Source organism: Polyodon spathula, chromosome 2 (assembly GCF_017654505.1).
Source record: "Polyodon spathula isolate WHYD16114869_AA chromosome 2, ASM1765450v1, whole genome shotgun sequence".
NCBI lineage: Eukaryota > Metazoa > Chordata > Actinopteri > Acipenseriformes > Polyodontidae > Polyodon > Polyodon spathula.
In genome coordinates, this window is record NC_054535.1 from 96,996,436 (window position 1) to 97,018,777 (window position 22,342).

The window sequence follows — 22,342 nt, forward strand, 5'->3', positions numbered from 1 at the left end:
ACAAGAGAGAGTGAGGCTAAGGCCTAGGAGCACATGGAGCAAGCAGGAGGCTGTGCTTTGACCCTGCAACGGGATAGCTGTAGCTTGGGTGATGTTTTGTTCATTTATTTTAGAATTTGTATTTTGTTTAAACCTTTCTATTTGTGAATTAATAAAAGTGCATGGAACTACTTCAAACTGCAGTTTCTGAGTCTGGGTTTGCTATTTGTGCCATTGACCAGCCTTGACCACCTGCACTTTACCACAGTAAATATAAAACAAGACAGATTTGCGGGCAACAGTTGTATCATGATGATTGAAAGCATTACTGCATTTAGTAAGCAGCGGCACTTTTTTATTTCTTAATATTGTATATAAATATTGCGTTGATATTTTGTTGCAAAAATAAACCAAACATGTTAATGCATTTTCACAAAAGCACAAATCTTTGAGTGACAGAAACAAATGTCGTGTTGTGGCTCTATACACTCCAGGATACACTTCAAAATCACACTGTAGTAGCCAATACATGTTAATTAGAACAAAACGCTAGAGAAGAGCTTACTCTTCTGCATGTATTTAAGTGGGATGTTTTGAACATCCTTTAGTATGTTTATACATAATTTACTAAAAGTTATAGAGAGCATCAGAATGTGGGGTTTTAATGTAGGTAGCTGTCCGAACTGTGCCAATTTGCTTGATTCTTCTGATACTTGTGGATGTTACAAAGAAGTAATCAAAGTATGTTGTAAATTTAAGTTCTCAGCCAATCAGGTTTAGAGCTCTATAAAAGCCAACAAAGAACATAAATGCCATGCAGCCTAAGCGATCCAATATAATCTAAGAACACATTTAAAAAATGTTGTCATACAAACAAAATTAAAACCTGTCAATACCTAAAAATCATCTGCAGAGATCATTACCTGTACTGTAGATAATTTACTTTATCTTTAGTAAGTGCCTTCAGCTTGAGACAAGCGAGAGTCACCACGGTTAATTAATCTAGATAATGACCGATGTGTTGAACACTAATACTTAATTGCAAACTTAGTGATCCTCAAAGATATTATACAGTAAAGCATTATATTTGTTGGAATTTATGCTTACATGCATTACAATGCCAATACTACCACTATTTCTGTAATTCTACACATTACGTAGTTTAATAGAACAGTATTTTGTAATAATTAATTAATCTATTTAAGCGCAAACGCCAGCCCAGAGCTTGAAATAACAACATTATGTCATAAACTACCATAGGCATTTACTCATGTAAAGCATGTCTATTAGCTTAAAGCCCCACATAGTCACATCAAAAAGTATAAAAAAAATGACCATCCATTTAAATTACATGTTAAAACATGCTTTATTACGATTTACGTGACATCATCCATTAAGTAGAAATACATAGAAACTATTTCATATTTTAATTTATTTCATTTGTAAATGTCACTACTACCGTTTAACACTTGTTCTATAATGTATAATTAATCTATAAGTATATATGTATATACACTGCATTAATAAACTATTTATAAAGGACACATTAATATGAAGTGATACTGGTATGCTACATAGACACAGAACGATACATTTTAGCAGCACTGAATTTTAAATAATTCAATAACAATATGTGAGAATACCAGTCCAGTAAAACACTGTATTTTTTTTGTAAAGAAATAAGTCCAGTCTAGTTTATTGCTGTCTACTTTGCTCTAAAGCCTCAAATTAAGACTTGCAATATTAAGACTGTGCACAGGGACATACTAGAAGAGTACATTTTTTTGTAACCATTGGATAGTATTCTCTTTTTATTAAAACTATTTAAAACATATTTTTTGAATGGGGCCCAATGAAACCTGTGCCTTGTTCACCTGTATTAAGCTATGTTGAAATGTTCCTTCATTTAAATTATATATCCCAGTTACTGTTACAGCACTTTGGGACCTCATATTTATAAACGAAACATCTGGATACTTTGTATGGAAAAAAATAAAAAAAATAATAAATAATAAATCAAACAAAATAAGCAGAAAAAATGCTCACGGCTTTTTTTTAGGTACGGGGAAAGGAGGGACCCACGTCTATAAATAAAATGTTTAATAATCTGTACAACGTGTCACATCCATTCATTCGTCTTTTACGAGTGCCTAAAAAAACCAATCCCTGGTTGCAGATATTTATTTACATTTTTTAAACATTGTGGTAGCACGATATTGAAACATTTCTGATTCATTACATACATAATTAATATTCAAAGATTCTAAAGTATTCACAAACTGCATGGCTTTGCAGTGCTTCTGCCTGCCTAGATAATTTCTGTACTTTATCTGTATTCATGGTAAGTGAAGCACTCAAGTTGTGGAATTCCAGTTCTGTTCAAAGTTGTTTTCTGAATGTTGGTATATGTAATAGTCACCAATCCTAATATATTATCCTCTTACAGTTTTATAATGCCACATTTATGCTTCTATAATAGGTCAGCACTACCAGTTTATGTTTTGCTCTTGGTGTGAGGCAAAAATACAATTTTCTTTGAGCTTGGCTGTCCCCTCACTTTCACTGCTGCAGTCTTTCTGGGCTTTGGTTGGCTGCTTTGCAATGACTTCAAGCCCAACATTTCACAGAATTTATTGCAGTGGTGGAGAGAGTTAAACTGATCAATGAAGGAAGTTGCACAGTTCCCTCTGAACCCCTTGTATCTGAAAATTAAAATGGAAAAGTATCAGTATCGGAGGGGAAGCATTTTTCAGATTTATTTTCAGAAATTAATTTAGCTTTATCAATTATACACGTATTAGATATATTTATGTATTGTTTTATTTATTGTATAGCAATTTAGTGTTTAAAGTAATTCATGTAACAGTGGTCGAATGAATGAATAAATAAATAAATAAATAAAAAATATTTTTCTGTGCTTCGGAAATAATTAGTGTTTTTGCAGCACTAATTTTCAGCAATAAAGTCAATATATCACTAACTTTCAACACTCACTCATCATTTCTGAGGTAAAACTTTTATCCCCTGCTTCTAAGAAGTACTGTAAATGTGAGAAACACCTAAATGTCAACATTCACTATGACCTTGAAGGTAAACTACATACCAGACCGTGTCTTATTTGTAACCCAAACAGTGCCAAATAAACCTAACCATTCGCATCTCTCATCCTGAACTCACCCTTTGCCACAAGTTGCTATTCCAACATCAGTTAACTTCATGCCCACACCTGCAAAAGAAACAGAACAGTCAATGTGATGAGTTTACAGTGGAGCAAACATTCTTCTTAAGAAAACAAAAGGTGTTTGTAACTACGGTACACCATGTGAACAGACACCACCTTGCATATCAGTGACTAGGAGGTTCCCGTCTGTCTTCTTGTAGACCCAGTGCTGGAAGGTACAGCATTTCTGTCCAGCATCGGAGTCTCTTCTCGTCATATTCATCTCCTTCCCATCCTTCACAGAATATTTCACAAAGTCTCCAACCAGTTCCTCTTCCAGGGTTGCATATGGGATGTTGTTGGCAGGACGATGGATAAGGTAGACAGGAATTATTCTGAAATAAAATCAGTATATATTTTAATGTGTTTAAAAACTACATACAACATAGGGCACTATACACAAAGCTTTTGATGAATTAAGCCATTAATGCATAAAATAGGATGATTTTCCTCTGTTATTTCTATATCCCATTTAATACTGTATTTGTATTTTGATAAGCGTATCATACCAATGCCTTTCAAATATGAGTCTGCCAATTACCATGGCAACACTTCCTCCTTCCCCTGTTAAAATCCTTTTTTTTTTTAAATATCTAGAATCATTTTCTGACAGAATATATTCTGCAGTAAAGGGTTATATACCATTTTGAATGTCTGAAACAACCATCCAAGGTGATTATTGTCAGGCTAATTGACATTAATGTCACTTCAAGCAGCACCAGTTTTACAGTGCTGTATATGCCAACACACTGTGTGGCGGTGTTTACATGCACACGGCATGACAGTTTTCCTCACAACGTGTTTGACGTACTTTTTTGGGAAATGCGTTGCTATGCAGTTATGATTTATGAAAAAATATCGGCCATACTAATGCAGATTACTCAATTCATAGTCATTTAAGGGAGGGGATATTTAAATGTCGGTGTCTGCTTACTAAGCAGGAAAAGAACAACTCTGGATATCGTGAACAGAGCTTCATGCGCTGCCATGAAGATAAAAACATTTAACAAGTGAAATTAATTCAGGTGTTGTCACACACATTCTGAATTACACTGCACATTAAATACATGTCTAGCACTCTGGGGGGGGGCGGGGGGGGGGGGGGGGGGGCTGGCAGGCCATAGCCCCCCAAACAAGCCAAAAAAGAGCTCAGCCTTGCTATAATGTTTCTTTCAGCAGGCTATACAGAATTTGTGTTGTTTTGCTGGGCACTAGACTGACAGTTGAGAGCTCTCTCAGTCAAAACTGCAGTGCGAGCAGGGGGGCGTGGCTACCAGACTGCGTGTTCTGTGATTGGTTGTTTATGTTCCGTTAATGTGCTAGGCACGCTGGACTTGCAGGCAAAAGGACAGAGCTGTAGGGGAGGTGTTAATAATAATGTCAGTTTCGTACGGCCATGGAAATCATGTTAAACGCACAGAATTAAAAAAAAGAAAAAAAAAAAAAGATTTCTAGGCCTGGAAAAAATATTGTAAAAGTCATGAAAAAAGTGCTTAAAAAAGATTTGCACTGTATGTTGATAATACCGGTATACATTTTGCTCCTTTACTTTTTGTTCAGTAGACACTATTATTTTGTTATGGTTTTGACTTTGAAAAGCTTAAAATGTCGCCATTGATAAAAAAAAAACAAAAAAAACACACACAATAAAACTCTACACAAACATTGGTTTGACCCAAGTCCGCACTGCACTGTTTACAGCTGATGTTAGCAGCAGCGTGTCTGCAACAAGATACTGGGCAGTTTTGGTTTGGAGACTACAAAACAAATATGTACTATATAATATAGGCTAGGTAGTTGTTAGTTTAGTTTGTTTTTATTATGTATTAATTCAATTCATTAAAAAAAGACGAGAGAACCAGACTTGCTGCGGGGTCATGAACGGATTTAAGTTCAGCACCAAATCTAAATAAATTGGATCAGATGGAAATTACTTAAGATTAAGTCAGAAGAACGGAACTTTAAGTGCTGAAATCTTGTGAGCCACAAGCACGATTCCTGCTCCGGTTTACATGGGTTTTTACAGCTATTTTATCGTGAGAAAGCGATTGACCCTGCCCTAAAAGTAGGGCTGCCAAAAGGACGTCTTTTGCTGTCTAACAATTTATTCACGTGACAACATCACAGAGTCATGACTGTAGAGTCGATTTTCAAATGCATGTAAACCAAGCCTATGAGAGTCGCTGACAGATTACAATTAGGTGATAATACACCCAAGAAGGTGTCACTTGTTATTGGAAGTTTGAGTGAAGACTGGAAACAGCTGAACTGCTTGGATATTTTTGGAACTAATAGCTATACACAGTTGTTTGTACCTGTCATACACAAATCAATATGAACAGTTGCTGTATCTAGTAAAATACTCCCTACTCTGGTTTCTGAAGGTCTGTAGCAATCTGCATGCACGTTTAGAAAATTTACTTACAATCAGTATTTAATTAACCTAATTTGTTTCTCCACAAACTTGAAATATGTTTTTTTATTGCAGTGCAGTTATTTAAAAAAAAATGATGCCATTGAATAAAATACAGATTTGAAAAATATGTGCAGATATTTAAACTGTTTTCCTTTTTTGAACACCGTTGAGAGAATGTAATATATGAATTTCAATTATTCAATGTTTCTTATAGGGATTAATGATGAGGGCAGCTAAATGATGGGGGACTAGTAAGACTGGTTGGTGATAATTCAAATGTAAAACACAGTTATGGTATAGCCAAATTACAACACTCTATGGAAACATACCTTTAAAAGGAACTTATATAAAATAGCTACCTGTAAAATTTGACTTACTCAGGCACTTCTCCAAAAGCTTTGGTACATTTTATGTCAGCTCTATATTCTTTAATGTATTCTCTTGCTGTGTTTTGTACATGGCACTCCTACAGAAAAAAAACAAAACAAAATAATAACAAACAAAAAAACAAAATAAACTGAAAAGTATTGAAGACCAGGGACCAGCTTATTAACCTTTTAGATCCAGCACTGTTATGAGACCAATAAAAAAATTTGAACAATTTACTCAAAGCCTCCACTAGTGTTTTCTACTATTATAACAACCTTAACTTGCATAATGAAGGAAAAACACTGAGAGAAACATCATCTGTAATTGACAAACCCAGGGCTGGAAGACCCAAAGATCTGTACTGATAAGCAATACTTGAAGATAATATCCTTAAGGAATAGAGAGAAGACAAGCGTTGAATTGACAACAGAACTGGCAGAAGGCACAGGTGCCGTTGTCCATCAAATCAACAGTACGAAGGTCACTCTTGAAATCTGGACTTAAAGGATGTGTTGCAGTAAGAATAATGTTAACAAAGGGGAAAAGGCTACAAGACTGAAAGGCTAAAATATGCACAATAACACAAAAATTGGACTATGGAACAATGGTCAAAAGGTGCTTTGGACTGCTGATGGAAGGACAACGACTCCTATGCCTTCTGCCAGTTCTGTTGTCAATTCAACGCTTGTCTTCTTTCTATTCCTTAAGGATATTATCTTCAAGTGTTGCTCATCCTTGTTAGACAGCTTTTTGGGTCTTCCAGACCTGGGTTTGTCAATTACAGAACATGTTTCTCTGTACTTGTTGATTATGCTTTGGATATATATATATATATATATATATATATATATATACACACACACACACACACACACACACACACATTACCTTCCCAGAAATAAAAAAACGCAAACATATTACAGTAGTATTTACACTAGTTATAAAGTTATAAATTAAAAAATTATTTATAAAATTTAAATTTTATAATTTTTTAATTTTTTTTTATAATTATTAAAATTTAATTTAAAAAAACACACTGATTGGATTATAGGCCCTATTCACAATTGTTTTCTGTAATATAAAGTTTGATATCCACCAAATGTTTCTAGACTGTTTTTAAAGAAACCATTTATGAAGTACTAATATATTTACATTGAAAACCTGATACATACTGGCTGGTTCATTAATGTGACTGTAAATAACAAGTCTTACTGTATTCAAAATATAAAAAGGCACCAAAAAATATATTCTAATATATGTGTTTTGACAAGGGACAGAATAATTGCCTGTAGTTCATCTTCAATCAATGAGAAATAAATAAATATTGTAAATACATCAATATAAGGGAAAAAATTAAGGGCTACATTCTCAAAGCTTTTTACTTCAATTTGTCATCTGCACAAATATTTTCGAAAAGGAAAAATACACCCAGTAAAGTTACAAAACCAGAAATAAACAGCTCAGACTTTTAATTCAGGGGCTTGAATGAAGTACTAAGTTGTTTCTTATTAATTTCACACATTTAATTGGTGCTTTTTCCATTTAGAAAAAACAAAGTGCTAATGACGATTTAGAGTAAATGGCTAGCCCTAAATATTTAAGTGCATCATATATTTTCATAACAATTATTATTTTGAGTTAGAGAACTGAAAAGCAAGGTGTAGTTACCTGTACTGCTAAGCTGTAGTTCTTCTGAATGAGCTCATCGCTATTTTTGGTCCCATAGGCAATTGCGTTATGGACTTTGAGGACACAAGCGTGCCCTGAGTTAAACACTGGCATCAAGCCATTGATGACCTTTGTTCGGAAAGCTTTCCGGTGTAATCCTTCACCAAAGTGCTGCTCTTCTGTAACAATGCTGGCAAGCAGATCATCTCCGAAATATTGGTCCCTCAGAAAATCTTCTCTGAACATCAGCTGTGCACATTTAATTTCTTCCCCACCTGTTTTAAATTATAAAACAGAATTGAAGGAGTCACCAACATGTTTCATTACCTGCATTACTTTACCTCAGGCCGTTGATAGTATTCCAGGATAAGAGTTTGCAATGTACTTAAATTCATATGCTTTTTATAGCAGATGCTTTGCTCAATCACAAGCACAATTCTTCAAGTTCAGCTGTCTAGAAGGGATACCTTTACCTAGAGCTGCAGTCTGCTCCCTGTAGCACATGATGGGACCTGACCTTGCAACATACACTCATGAGAGCAGACAGTATCCACACATACAAAGCAGCATCTGCAGGAATTTGGAGATGGAGTGCCTTGTTTCAGAGTAGCTGGGATGTCTCTGAGTATTATGTTAATTCTTTATAAGAAAATTGATTTTTAGAATGATGCTTCTGCATATTTGTAGACACATGTTTAAATGAACTGTCAAATTTAACCCAGGTGATTAGACAAGAGAATAGAGTAGTAAGTAGCGGTGTTCCCAAAAATATAACGTTAATATGTCCCCACATGTTGCTACGACTGTATAAATAAAGTATCAGTAATTTTTCTTTTCATTACACTTATAACTTTAAAATCTGGTTCAATTTCAAAGTGGCTGCTCTAGTGCCGCTCTAGTTTAAGATCTGTTCTCTAAATTACTGCAGAAAGAACAATTAAAAAAAGAAAACAACAAGTGGCTTTTCAGTTTCATACATCATGGATTGTTATTGTTGTGTTACCTGTCTGACAATGTAGTCAGTGATTCTTACACTATCAGTGCACTAGAGCGGCCAAAACACCTTGGATGTTGATGTGTAAAAAGCTGTCATGATGTTAACAGTGAAAAGAAAAATGACAGGTACATTATTTAAACAGTTGTAGCAACATGTGGAGACATGTAGCACTGTTTTTCAGAACCTAAGAAAATGTTTGCTTATAAATAAAGCACATGCATGCTACATAATAAGAACTGGCTTACCTTCGAGTTCTTGCTTACTAATAAGTTCATTCAGTGCTAGAAAGGAATGAAAAGGCAAATCAGGTGTAAATTGTAATGTACATTTTGCATGAAGAAAAAGAAGAGAAAAACAAAATTGCTTAGTTTTTCACCTTCTGAGGTCAGTCTGAATTCAGATGACATTTTCCCATTGGGATTCTTCAGCGTGCACTGATACATCCCCTGATCTTTAACTGTAGCTTGAACAATGGCCAGGGAATCCGGGCTGTCATCACCTGCACTGCAGGCAAATAAACAGGCATCTCATCAGACAAACAATTGTTTTGCCTTCTGAACCTACTGTACTAGTGTAATTCCTAAAACACACTTGACTATTGATTTACTCGTGTTTTATATTTGATTAGAAGACACTGTTGTCAGTCTGCTCCATATCAACGCAAAAGACACATACTCCCTTGTGTGACTGCAATGTGTTTATGTTTTATATACTGTGAACACATACAAAACAAAACTGGAATATGTATAGTGGACAATAGGTTTTATGAAACAGTGGAAATTTGAAAAACAGCCTATAAAACAGATCTCCTGAGATATAGTAGCAGTGACATTAACACTACAAATAACATACTCCCAGTTAGCTTTCAACCTCCTGCTTCTTGTACAACTTCACAAAAAGTGAAGTTAAAGGCTCCCACAATTATAAATCAGTTTAGGTTTAAATCCGGATCAAGATCTAAATTAACATCTACTGCTTACCTTCTCTGTACTTTGGCCAACACCACCCCATCTTTAGACCATGTGATAGTTGAGTCTGTGTAGATGTCACCAAACTGGCACCAGAGTTTGATGTTTCCAGAAATATCTGGAAAGGTTTCTGCATGGATATGCCGAAGAACTTTGGGCACTACAAGAAAATAAATTTTCATCACTTCAGGGCCAGCTACAAATGCTAAACAATAGGGATGTTGCTTAAATCGCCTTTTACTTTGCACTTCAAAACCAATTGTGGGAATTCCTGGATTTCCCACAGTTAAAAAAACTAACATTAATTTTGCATCTTTGTCATTTTACTGATTCTTTAATAGTATATCAGTTGGTTTACTCCAGAAGTATGACAACAATCCTTTTGGCTATTGCGTAACTGGATATGAAGACCTTCTCTTTGATGCTGACTCTTATACTATTATTTACCTCCAGTCTCATTACTGTATCTCCCATGATTTAAGTAACCAGGAAATTGTATAAAGTTGAATTATTGATTTTAAAGATTTTCATGTTACTTACAGTAACGTTTATTTTACACAATAAGTGTAATGAATAGCACAATATAAGGTAGGATAATTTCATTTTTACAAGCTTTTATTCATTGTCTTCAATAATGTGCCTGATAAAAATACATCAGTAGGCCTATATAAAATTTGAAATTCAGTGTCAAGTTCCTATCACTTCTTGAGACTGAGAAACTAATATTCAGTAGGAAAAATGTTTTATTTGTTTTTTGACCTTACCTTTGTTTTCCTCTTTTATGGGATGTTTCTTTTTGTGCGGCTCATTATGATTCTTTTTTGGAGTCTCCGGTCCTGTAGCTCTTTGGCCTTCCTTCTTCTTTAGCCCGACATGTTCATTTTCTCCTAAATGCTGCTTCCGTTGCTTTGCTTCCACAGGTGCACCCTTGGTTCTTTCACCCGACAAACGCATGCGTTTGGTTATCTCGTCCCTTTGTTGTGATGCCCCATTTCTGAGAAAATCACTTTCTTTTGTGTGCTGGAAATTGTCTCTAGCTTTGTACTGTGTATTCCCTTCTTGAGACCCCTCAGCACCAATGAATAATGTGGGTAAAATATCCTTTAGATCATTATCTTTCCTTGGGGTATTGTTACACAGGTTTACTTTTTGATTCTTCATAGAGCACTTTGCAAATTCACAGCTGTCGAAAGATGGGCTACGTTTTAATTGCAAAGGTTTGTCTAGGGTACTTGTTGTTGTGCTGCTGTACTGGGTCTGAGAAAGAGTTTTCTCATCACTACTGTGTTGATCCATCTCCACATTAAGGTCTTCGCTCAAGCAAGAATTTTTGAGACAAAGTGAATCTAAAGGCTCACTGAAATTCTCTGCAGCCTCAGCCTTTTCCAAAGAGGAGCTGAATCGTCCTGAGTCCTTACACTCAAGGTATGAACCTGTGCACGTTTCTTCACTTTCAGGGTAATGTCTTGTCTCAGTCTGCAAAACAAAAGCATGCATTACTCAACAATCATGATTATACCAAGACTTTTAACACTCTGTGTAACTAATGGTGAGTGGACACAGACACAAAGGCAACAGTCTGAGTATCCCAAGAGACATCCTGCATTACTTGTCTACACTTTATCTGAAGCAATTTGACAACACAGTAACTACAGCCTTTTGAGGATTTCTACATGCCTGCCATCTTTTAAGTAACCAGCCTCCCAAGACTTTTAACTTTATATCTGCATGTCTGTGTTAGCCCTGAATAGTACAATTACCCCAAGACTTACTGTACTCATTTGATTCTGCAATAAATTACAATAAAATAAAATTAATACCACATACCTACAAATGCATTTAACATTTCTTATTTTACTAACCTCCGTCTGCATTACATGCACACAACAACAGAAGTTCTTCAGGCAAGGTTGGTGATATTAGGCTTGTAGAAAGAATACATTAACTACAAGTCCAAGAAGGGATGCAGTGGTCAGGGTTAAGCTATGTACTGTAGAATAGATCCTGTAACTGAATTCAGCTATGATTGACTTCTCCCTGGAAATGTTGCTATTATTAGGGGGCATTTTTGTTTATCTATGGCTTTTTCAAAACCTCACAATTGCTTTGCAGCAGCAGCTGCAGTAGCTGTCACTCTGCAGTTTGTCTCTGCTTGTAATCGAGGGAATATATAAGACCTACCCTTAAGGGTTTATGCCAGAAGTTTAATCCTATACAAATAACTAGGATATTATTATTATTATTATTATTATTATTATTATTATTATTATTATTATTATTTAAAAGAATAAGGAATGTACTGATGATATACACATTTTAGAAAGATAACTGATTTATTTTTTTTAATAAAATATTATTTATTTGACAAACAATTTGAATGCTCACCATCTTTGTGACACTTAAAATAACTGAAACACTGAATATAAACACTGAAATATTGATATTTAATTTTCTATAAATCTCTTAGACTTACCATCTGTATATTGAGTTCTTCACACAATAATCCAAACCGTTTCTTACGGGAAGTCCTCTCACAGAGGTAAATCCTATCTGTTTTCTCTGGAAACAAGCTTTCCTCAGTGCAATTTTCCCTTACTGTACTACTGTCACTTAAAATGGCTTTAGTTTCCATGGGTATAACGTTTTCACACTTAGGAACAACGTTAGACAAGTCCCACTTGCAAAGTTTCTCACAATCTAGTGTGCCAGACTGTTTTAAAGTACTCATCTTCTCAGAGTTAAATATTCCAGTGGAATTTTCTTCTCGAGATTGAGCAATGTCCTTTATCTTGCCTTTTAGTTCCTCCTTATCTGTCTCTGACAAATGTCCTCCTTTAACTTTGACAGATAGTTCTCCTTCACATATCCCTGAAAGAGAGTTCAAATCCGTGACATTTCTCTCCTTTGTCACTTCAATGTTTTCTTCAGCAACTTTCTTGTATTTATGTTCTGGAAAAATAATATTCACACAATTGTCCTCTGCTTTTTCAAGGCCTTTATTCTTAATTGCCATGATAGTCTGCGCTTGTGGTTTTATTGCAAGCCACTCACCTTGGTACTGACTGGCTGTGTGAACCATTTCTCTGTGTTTGCTTGACGGGTTGTTTTCGGAGGGGCTTCTATAGACAGCTGGCTTTTTAACTCCTGACTGTCCACCAGAGATTGCATCCATAGCTTTACTGTCACTCGATTCCAGGAGCTTTTTTACTTTTTCCGGACTGTTGACAATGTGATCCTTCTCTAGACTTAGGTCATCATCACTGTGGTCACCTTCTTTTAAAAGCAGCAATTCCTTGCACTCTTGCTTGCCAGATTGCATTGGTATATTCCGTCATGACATTGGAACACTCTGAATCATCCAGGTCATCTAGATTAAATTCCTCAGCTGTGATGAGACATGTGTCCACAGAGGGTCCGTTATGAAAACTGGAACCATTTTTAGACTTAATCTGTGTGGTTCTCTGCTTGGCTCACTGTGTGTACGTCAGCCCCAACAGGTGCCACAAGTTTGGTCACGGGCTCTGCCAAGTAACTGTATTCACATCCTAAATGGTGTTTGTCATATGTGTCTATATCTCTTTATCATTCTGATAACTGGATGACTGCTGTAACTAGGTGACCCATCTGCTGCTTTTAGCCTGTGTGAAGTAACCTTACACTTTTTAGTCTTGTTTTTAATATTTTTACTAGTATATGCATTTTTCAAGGTATTTTTTTTTTTTTATCTAAATAGCTGTTCTAGTCTTTAGTAGGCTCCTCATCATTTATTGATCCAGACTGTACCAATGCAGGACACTGTTCATCTAAGGCCACTGCCCTGCTTCTATCTACCCTGGAACCTTGCTGAGCAGCCTTATCCTCAGGTTGTGTGTCAGGTTCAGTTCCCTTTGTTTTTCTGAGCATTCTTTCAACAACCCTCATTCGTGTAAACTTGCAGAACTGCAGAGCAGCTGCTCATCCCTTTGTTGTTTCTGGCAGACACATGATACACCGTAGTATCGTCTTATGTGCACCTAGAAGCCAAAAACTTGATCACAGGTTCCATGTGGCTCAAGAGATATTCTGGTAGAATGTTAGTGATATATTAAAAGCTTGGACTCTGAAGTGAGGTCTCACTAATGACCACTAGGGGAGTGCAACCATGAGTTAGTAAATATAAATCTCTATACAAAATCAGTTAGAGGGGGAATAAATTACAGCTGCACACCTCCAATGGTCATTTTTCAAACCATCCACTTCAGACATGCAGCTTTTCAGAAGCAGACCCAGTACATATTAATCAGTTAACAATAGCTGTTGTCTTTACAACACAGGCTTTAAAATGACAATACAGTATCTTCCTGCATTAACTTAGTTAATTAACGTTATGTAAAATAAATATAAAAAAGGAAATGAAAATATATTTCAGGAAATATTTACTTTGGTAAGTGAAGAGTGTGAATGTAGTTGCCCACTAACGTTTCTTGTTCAGTTGGTTTATTTTTATTGATGAGTATTTGCCCATTTATGTACCAGGTCACCATTGGTTCTGGAGTGCCTATTAAACATAAGAAAAATCTAAATCAGTATTTCAGCTTCAAAGTGGAGCGACCTACCATATCATACAATTTTATGGAAACATATTTGAATCAATGTCTGTCCTGTTGTGAGTGGCAATCTTTATTTTAATTAAAACTGTTTCCTGTCAGACTCTAGCTGTGCTGAAAAATATATTATAAAAATACATATTTACTTAGTTACTTAGTGTTAATCCTTTATGAAAAAGCAATGCTAATTAAAATGGAGACTCAAAGGAGAATCAAAGACAGTGGCAACTAGTAGCAACAAAGAAACTGACACAAGTTATGAAAGGTGGACGAGGGTTTATCGTGCATTTTTTCTAAAAAATACCTTCTTGTTTATGGAGAAGGGCCAAATCCGATATTAAACATGTAATGTTTATTTAACGTTCCATTGAATCTTAAATATTCATAAAGTGGACTGTGAAAAAATTGATAATAAAACATTGTTCTTTTCTTCATTTATGTTCCATACCATCTCAATCTCTTAAAATCAAAAATGAAATGAGCGCAGTTTGGCCGGTAGTTATGAAGCACCACAGGCCCGACTGGGCCGGTTACATTTAACTTGTATAATATATATAGTGCATATGGCTTCCGTTTCATGAATCCTGGAAAACGGGCCAGTGTGTCAAAAAGCTGAAAAATAATTTACAAACCATTTTTTAAAAACATAACTACGAACTAATCCTAACTTTGTACAGTCAGAATCTTATACTGCGTACTGAGTAAAGTGCTGTGTTGGTACTCGTTCCGCGGCAAATCTTTTACAAATCGGGTTTTCTACAACTAAGCAACCAATAAGCCAAAAGGAAAGCACTGAAATCAATAAATCATAAAGAATGTCATTCTGAAAAAAATGAAGATGAACATTTAGCGTGAGGCTTCATTATGACAAAAAAAGTAACGCTCTGCCTTTTGTTTGGCGTCAGTTTCCCAGACTTACAGATAAAATAGCAGCTTCACTTGTTGTGAATTCAACATTTCGTTTACATCATATCCAGTCTCACAGTAAGATGTCCAGATGGATACCCAGATAAGCAGTCGAATTGTCTAACTTTTTGATTTGGGATCCGATGTGTTCAGGTCAAAAATGCCGTTCAGCATCTTTCCGGGACACGTTAGTGTTACTCAGGAAGATTGCCGCTGACTTGGGACAGGCTACACAAGCGACAACGATCTGGGAAGGATTGTTATTACTTTGTATTATGGATAAAGTTTTAATATTGTTTATTATTATAGGGATGGGAATTTCGAATAGTTTCCTATTTGAATACACAGGGTGCAACCTTTTTATGTATTCGATTACCCGAACTCTGGCCCCTTACGAGACCAGAGTAAACGGCAAAGTCAGAGACGCCGGAAGGACTTCACAAGTGGGGCCAAAGGAAACATTTCAGAGGGAGTTAACTACAACGTCATAACAGCTACCTGCTGCAGTGTCACTTCGGAACATCACTGACCAGCACTCACTACTACATAAAACGACAGAATTGAGCATAGCTACTACATCAAATAACTTCTGTCACCTCGTTAGAATTAAAAACCACAGGACAAAACATTCTCACATACACCAGTGGTGCAATCGGCGAGCTTTTTCATTAGATTAATCAAGTCATCATGTTTTAACTGTAGCCTAATCGATGTATTTATTGATTATTCAAAATAACAAAAACATCGTTTTGATTTAACAGAAAAAAAAAAAAAAACTTGTGCGAATAGTTCAAACATCTATGCACAGCTAATATTTAAATTAGGAAAGAAATGCAAGAGACTTTTTAAAACAGTTTTTAACAACTGAAAACAATACGCATGTGCCCACATCAGAGGTCACTTTGGATTAATAACATAAAACAATACTATATTTAACCAAAGTAAATTTCAAAGCAAATCAAGCATTAAACATATTGTAAAGGTAACTTACAGTAATGTAGAAGTGTGGGTGCCTTAGTTCATTGTTTAATCAGCTGGTCTTCTGTCTTGTCTGTAGGTGGGGTCATTTTCAGTATTTACAGAACACTCAAGAAAATGCAGAACTAGTGGGAACTATATACACGCAACAAAAGTTTAAAATGTTCAGCAGTCCAATTCAGGCAATTCCATTTTCCAAAAAGGCCATTCCTGGCATCGTTTGTCTGTCCGCGGGTGTTTTTCAGGTCTAACCCCATTCTTAACAGTATGTCAAGGGTGCTTATTTTTTGCTGAGCTGTCAGGTTACCACCAGTTTAATAGGTGTTTTTATTATTTTTCTCTACATTATGTAAGGTTCGTCAGCTTTACAATTAAATAGTCTGGACAAAGATTGTCAAAACTAGCAAAGTCTTTATTGTGGAAACAGTAATATACATCTGAATACAAAATGCATCTCCCCAGGTCTCATTTGGTGTTAATTTGAGCTACAACTGGCCTCAGCGGATTTCTTTGTCTGAGCACTCGTCTGGCATTAGAGATAGTATGTCTGAGTCACGACAACATACACAATATGTGCGAGCTTTACAACCACATTTCAAGCCTACAGTCTACAAGCCTACACACAACCCAATTTTATGACCTGTGATGATTACAACTAGCTATATGCAAGTCTTGTCTGAGAGTTTAATACATTTTTTAATTCAAAGCTTTCAATTATTATTAATATTACTAGTATAAAATGATATGCATTTTTTTCATGAGGGATACTCACACATTGATGAAATAAATATTATTGTTTCTGGCTCATTTACAGTGGCAATGACATGGAAAACTGTTCCCTCAAAGTGCTTGAGCTGGAAGGCAGCCCATCGCGAAGTTTGCAGTGGCTGCTGGGTGACCAAGGATGTACTGCCAAATATCTCCTAGTGTCCCTTGAGGCAATGGGCCACGTAGAAGCTATCCAGTGTTTAAAGACCCCCAGGTCAGCACTGTACCACTGCTATCATAGCTTCTTTTCAATGTAATTAGATTTTTCAATATAATTCAATATTTTAACTTTTCTGCTTATTGTCACTTTTTATTTATTTATTTATGTACCATTTTCCCGGAATTTTAAAATCAGTGAAAACCTGAGAATCAGTGCAAGGGTGCAATTTGAAGTGTTTTTTTTTTTTCCACCTGTAAAAAACCTATGCATTTTGCTGCTGTGTAAATTACCTGACACTAATGTCAGTGTATACAGCACTGAGGCAGGGCAGGAGTCCTGTGGAAGAAGAGGGATTTTTGTGTAAATGTATATTGTAAATATTGTGTATTTATTGTCATTAATGAAGTACCTGACACTCCTGGGAGAGCCTGCCTGCTGTGTGTGATTACCAGGTGTGGAATCTAATCAGCAGGTAGGTGTGTTCCAGCGGGGCTTCTCGTATAAAAAGGTTTAATTTATTCACCTCAGGGCTGCTGCAAAACTAAAGCCAACTGGGCTAAAGAAGCTGAAATTCGCTGGTGTATGTGTGTGTGTGTGTGTGTGTGTGTGTGTGTGTGTGTGTGTGTGTGTGTGTGTGTGTGTGTGAGAGAGAGAGAGAGAGAGAGAGAGAGAGAGAGAGAGAGAGAGAGAGAGAGAGAGAGAGAGAGAGAGAAAGTGTGCTGGTGAGTAAATAAATCCTATTGCCTGCAGGGCGTATCAACATCAACCTCAGTCTTGATCTTCTGCCTATCATTTGGCAGCGAATGCGCACACCCACACAGCAGAGGAAGTGTGTCAAAAGTATTAATGCATTGTATCTTTCTAAGCAAGGGATTTAGTGGAGCTGAATTTCAAAACAATAATTGTGTGAATATAGTCATTGTAGCAGCTGTATATTATGGTATTTAAAACAGGATTAATTTAAATAACTTTTTATATGTACACCCTTCCTCTGGTCCCACTGCAGGTTACCACTGTTTACTGAGTGCCCATTTGCTGAGGGTTTTAAGCAAAATGAATACATTTCAAATTAACAAAAGAAAAACAAACCTGTTGGTTATGGTTGGACTATTCTGGCCCATCATAACTTTAAGCCATATATCAGTATGAAGTTTTAACACTTACTGTCGTTATGGAAATCATTGTCAATTTGAAATTATTATACAAATTCTATGACTGAAAATGTTATTGTATGCTTAATCACATTCATCGCTGCTTTGACTTGAAAGAGATTGGCTGCATACACTATCTATATGTAAATGGAAAGGTTGTGAGATCTGATAAGGTGGCTGTAAATGTTGAGCTACATATAGCACATAATGCAAATTCAGCTTAGTAGTGGTGACAGTTCATCTGAGTAGTGAAATTAGTGTTGCTGCTGCATCTTGTTTATAAAACTTTTCCAGTCAAAGTAATCATCCACATTGTGATCTTAGTTAGGAGCATAACAGGGTTCATGGATTTGTGTGGGGAGTGGACAATTACAGAAATGTCAACCACAACAGAGTGCATTAAAAAGGCTGGGGGCTTTATTGTATAGCTAACATCACAATATGCCCATAGCCTTAAAACAACAGTTGCCTTTTTGAATAATAAGTATATGCTTCAAAAAAGAAAAAAAGTTCCTATTTGGGGGATACATACACTCCTTAGCCCTTTAAACCCTAAAATGTTCTCATGTCCTTTAGAATGAAATGCTTATAAATAGGCTTGCTACTATTCGATTTTAATTTTTTTTTTTTGCCAAATCGACAGTTAATATGGATGTTTATTTTAGAAAGCATGTATCTGTTTTTTTTGTCTTTATTTTTCAATTCAAGCAGAGAATGGATGAAATTGACTTTTTTTTGCCATTGAAAAATGTCTCATTTAGCAAAACCCCTGTATCATATTCAACATGCAACAAAACATAGTTACCAACATTCGAATTGAAATAATGTTTGGTCACAGCTGAGATGTACATTTAAAAATGTTTTTTAAATGTATATCTCAGCTGTTCTCAATTCGCTCTTATAGAGATTCAGTTTATACCCAGATAATTTGCCAAACTGATCTAATATAGAAAGAATGTGAGGCAGAGATGATGTGGGGTCGGAAATGTACAAAATAATTTAATTTCCATAAAGATAAAACTTCTGCTCGTTCCCCCCCGAACCACATTCGTCTGCCGTGCAGAAAGATAGAAGAGGTTCGATGGCAATAGCAAAGAGTAAGGCTGAGAGAGGACAGCCCTGTCTTTTGTCGGGATGGAGTGGAGTAAATATTTAGAGAAAGTGTTGTTAATACATACAGAGGTCAGGGGAGGTGTAAAGAACTACATCCAGGAGATAAAGTTATAACCAAAAACAAACCTGTGGAGGGTTGAAAAATTGTCTCACTATCAAGTAAGACAAGAACATCTGGGGTGGGCGAAGTCGATGGGCAGTAAATAATATTGAGCAGGCACCAAAGATTAAAAAAGAGTGCCTGTTTTGTATAAAGCCAGTCTGGTCTAAGGAGATTTTGGAATGTTAAACTGACAAGGCGATGGGCCAGTACTTTTGCTAGAATCTTAATATCAATATTAAAGAAGGAGATCTGGCGATATTAGCTGCAATCAGGCGGGTCCTTGTTCTTTTTTAATAACAGTGATATTGAAGCTTGGCAAAGAGTCACAGGCAGAGACTGAGAAAGAAAAGATTTGGTAAATACAGAAAATAGCAGATGGGAGAGTTGAGGGGAGAATTAATTTAAACACTGCAGGAAACCCATCAGGACCAGATGACTTGCTCATCTGCATCAATTTAATGGCCAGATTAATTTCCTCAGTGGCAAAGGGCTCTTCCAGGTGAGCTTTAGAGTGTGGATCAATGGTAGGAATAACAAGGTCGTGAAAAAATGAATAGAGAGTGGAATAAAATAATCTGAATTGGTTGTTGATCTCCTGTTGATCAATCAAATCATTCCAGACTGAGTATGAGTCGCCATGTTAAAAAATAGTTGTCAGCAAAATCAAACATTTACAAGGCCAGTTTTTGTTTATAGAGTTCAGGGGAAGGAGAGTTGGCATATTTCTGATCTAACTTTAAGATGAGATCAGGTATCGCAAAGTCTCCCTATATGTTGTTTATTGGATTGGGCAGTATAAGAGATTATTTGCCTTGTAGGCTTTCAAGGTCTCCCACAGAGTAGAAGAAGACATCTCAGGAGCTGAGTTAGTATCCAAAAAGAAAGATATTTGTGAGGAAATAAACAGGACAAAACTTGGATCAGAAAGTAACAGGGGGTTGAAGCGCCAGTTGTTCCATGGGATGTTCCCATCAGGAAAGGCAATTTCCAAAACTAAGGGGGCGTGGTCACATATGACAATGCTGCCTCATCATCTGCGGTCACCATGTTGTCAGTAGCTGACAGGACCCTGTCCAACTCGGTAGTTAATTCTGTAGGATTACATTTCCCTCTATATACTTCAAGTGAGCCAGGTCTGTATACTGAAGTTCAGCTAGTCTAAAAGCCATGGTACAGTTTTGTAAAAACTGGCTTGCTAGTAAAATAAATAAATAAATAAATGTGCAGAGCAGTTTACACTTGTGTCCTAATCCTTGCACATGAACACCAACAAGCAGTTTCTGATCGTTTTACCGTCAATTAAATCAAGCAATATTATTTGCATCTCAGGCCAGATAATATTTTTGTAGTGCGGTTTCCTGCAGTTCAATTTTCTGACAAGATATGGTATGGATATAAATGAAACCTGGATTCAAGATTGTGAAACTGTAATTTCTGGAAATGATCGTCATCTCATTTCCATTACATGGCAGTACATGTCAACACAACATTATAAACCATACCTTAGACCCTGCAACACCCACATGTGGGAGGATACTTTTTAAAATGACTGACAAGTCAATTTGAGAGACGTCTGTTAAAACTTAAAAAAAAAAACAACTGATCTCTCTGACCACCCCAGCTGTTTGTAGTAGTGGTAAATAGCAGGAAACAACTCTGCAGGAAGCAGCTGTTAAAGTATTATTTAATTATTACACTGTATGGTTCTTATTTGTATACCATTATTGTATTTACTACTCTCTAAAATGTGCCTTTACCTTTGTACTTGCTTCACAGTAGGGACCCATGTTTTATAACCTACTATTAAAACATGATGCAAATGATCGTCCTACTCCTTTCAAATTGAGATCCCACCTCACAGCCACGCATCTAATAGACAACAAAGTATGGGTAAGGATCCTGTGAGCTCATTGTACCTATGGCAACAGCTTTTAAAACTCATTGGAGAACAGGAATCACGTTGTCCTTGTATATTACTTTTTATTTCACTAGTACCATATCATGAAGCCTGTTGGGGATGGCATAACTTTTTGATGTACATATTCCTTCTTTGCCCATTTGTTTTGTGAAAAAGAACAAACTAAAATAATCAAATATTCTAGACAATCTTATGAGGTTGGGTTCAGGACTACATTTTGGATGTCTGCTTGAAATAAATTAAAAAAACCCCAAAAAACACAGTGCAACCTGAACTATAAATCGCATAAAAATATGAAATGCTTGTCAATCGTGCCTTTTAACTCCCATTCCATTCCATGTTACAAAACATGACCCTTATTAACCAAGATAGGAGTTTATAACAAACTTCACACCAATAAGAATTTATAGATCTGACTTTTTCACTGTTAGGTTTATATAGATTCAAAATGACCTTCTAGATATTTGTTATCTATTTTTAAATTGTTTGGGGAGATGAACCAATAATATTGTCTGTAATTCAAGATTAATGAAAATGGCTTTGGACTACGAAGTATTAAAAAAAAATCCCCACATTTGCAGCAAATTACTTAATTGTAGTATAAAGTGTCTTCAAGGCTTTACAAGCGATATATTCTTACATGTAGTCTCACCGAAATCTCAATGGACCGGCTCACACACCCCTGTGAAAACCAAGACTGTGTCAGATCGAGACTGAAGGGGTTTGGACCTCAGTCAGCATTCAGGCTAGGATTACTTTTTGTACAAAATAGCAAGAATTGCAATTATATTATGCTAAAACACCGCTTTATCACTGTAGCAGGGGAAGATCTGTGCTGACTCTGCTGGCGTGTTCACAGGGCTGCAGGAAGAGGGCGGCAGTCGTCCAGCAACTGCCTGTGAGTCATGGCAGCGACACGGGGAGGTGGGAAAGTGGGTGTGTGGACTTTCCCCCTCTCTGAATGCCTGAGAGGCGAGTCTTGGGAGATTGTTAGCCCTATAAAATAATGCTCCGCTGTTTCCTCAGGTCTGCCCATTTAGAC

The 22,342-nt window shown here is 36.2% G+C and overlaps 1 protein-coding gene across 1 annotated transcript; it reads right to left on the bottom strand.

The window, feature by feature from the left end:
- Positions 1-2,085: 2,085 nt before the first annotated feature.
- LOC121327230 (alpha-protein kinase 2-like) lies at positions 2,086-12,936 on the bottom strand. Its single transcript, XM_041271132.1, has 11 exons — positions 12,669-12,936; positions 12,091-12,485; positions 10,382-11,093; positions 9,630-9,777; positions 9,026-9,153; positions 8,895-8,930; positions 7,653-7,927; positions 5,993-6,081; positions 3,317-3,534; positions 3,157-3,205; positions 2,086-2,681 (listed from the first exon to the last, which is right to left on the bottom strand). Exons 1-11 carry the CDS (start codon positions 12,934-12,936, stop codon positions 2,474-2,476), a joined length of 2,526 nt encoding a protein of 841 aa, XP_041127066.1. The 3' UTR covers positions 2,086-2,473.
- Between the last annotated feature and the right edge of the window lie 9,406 nt (positions 12,937-22,342).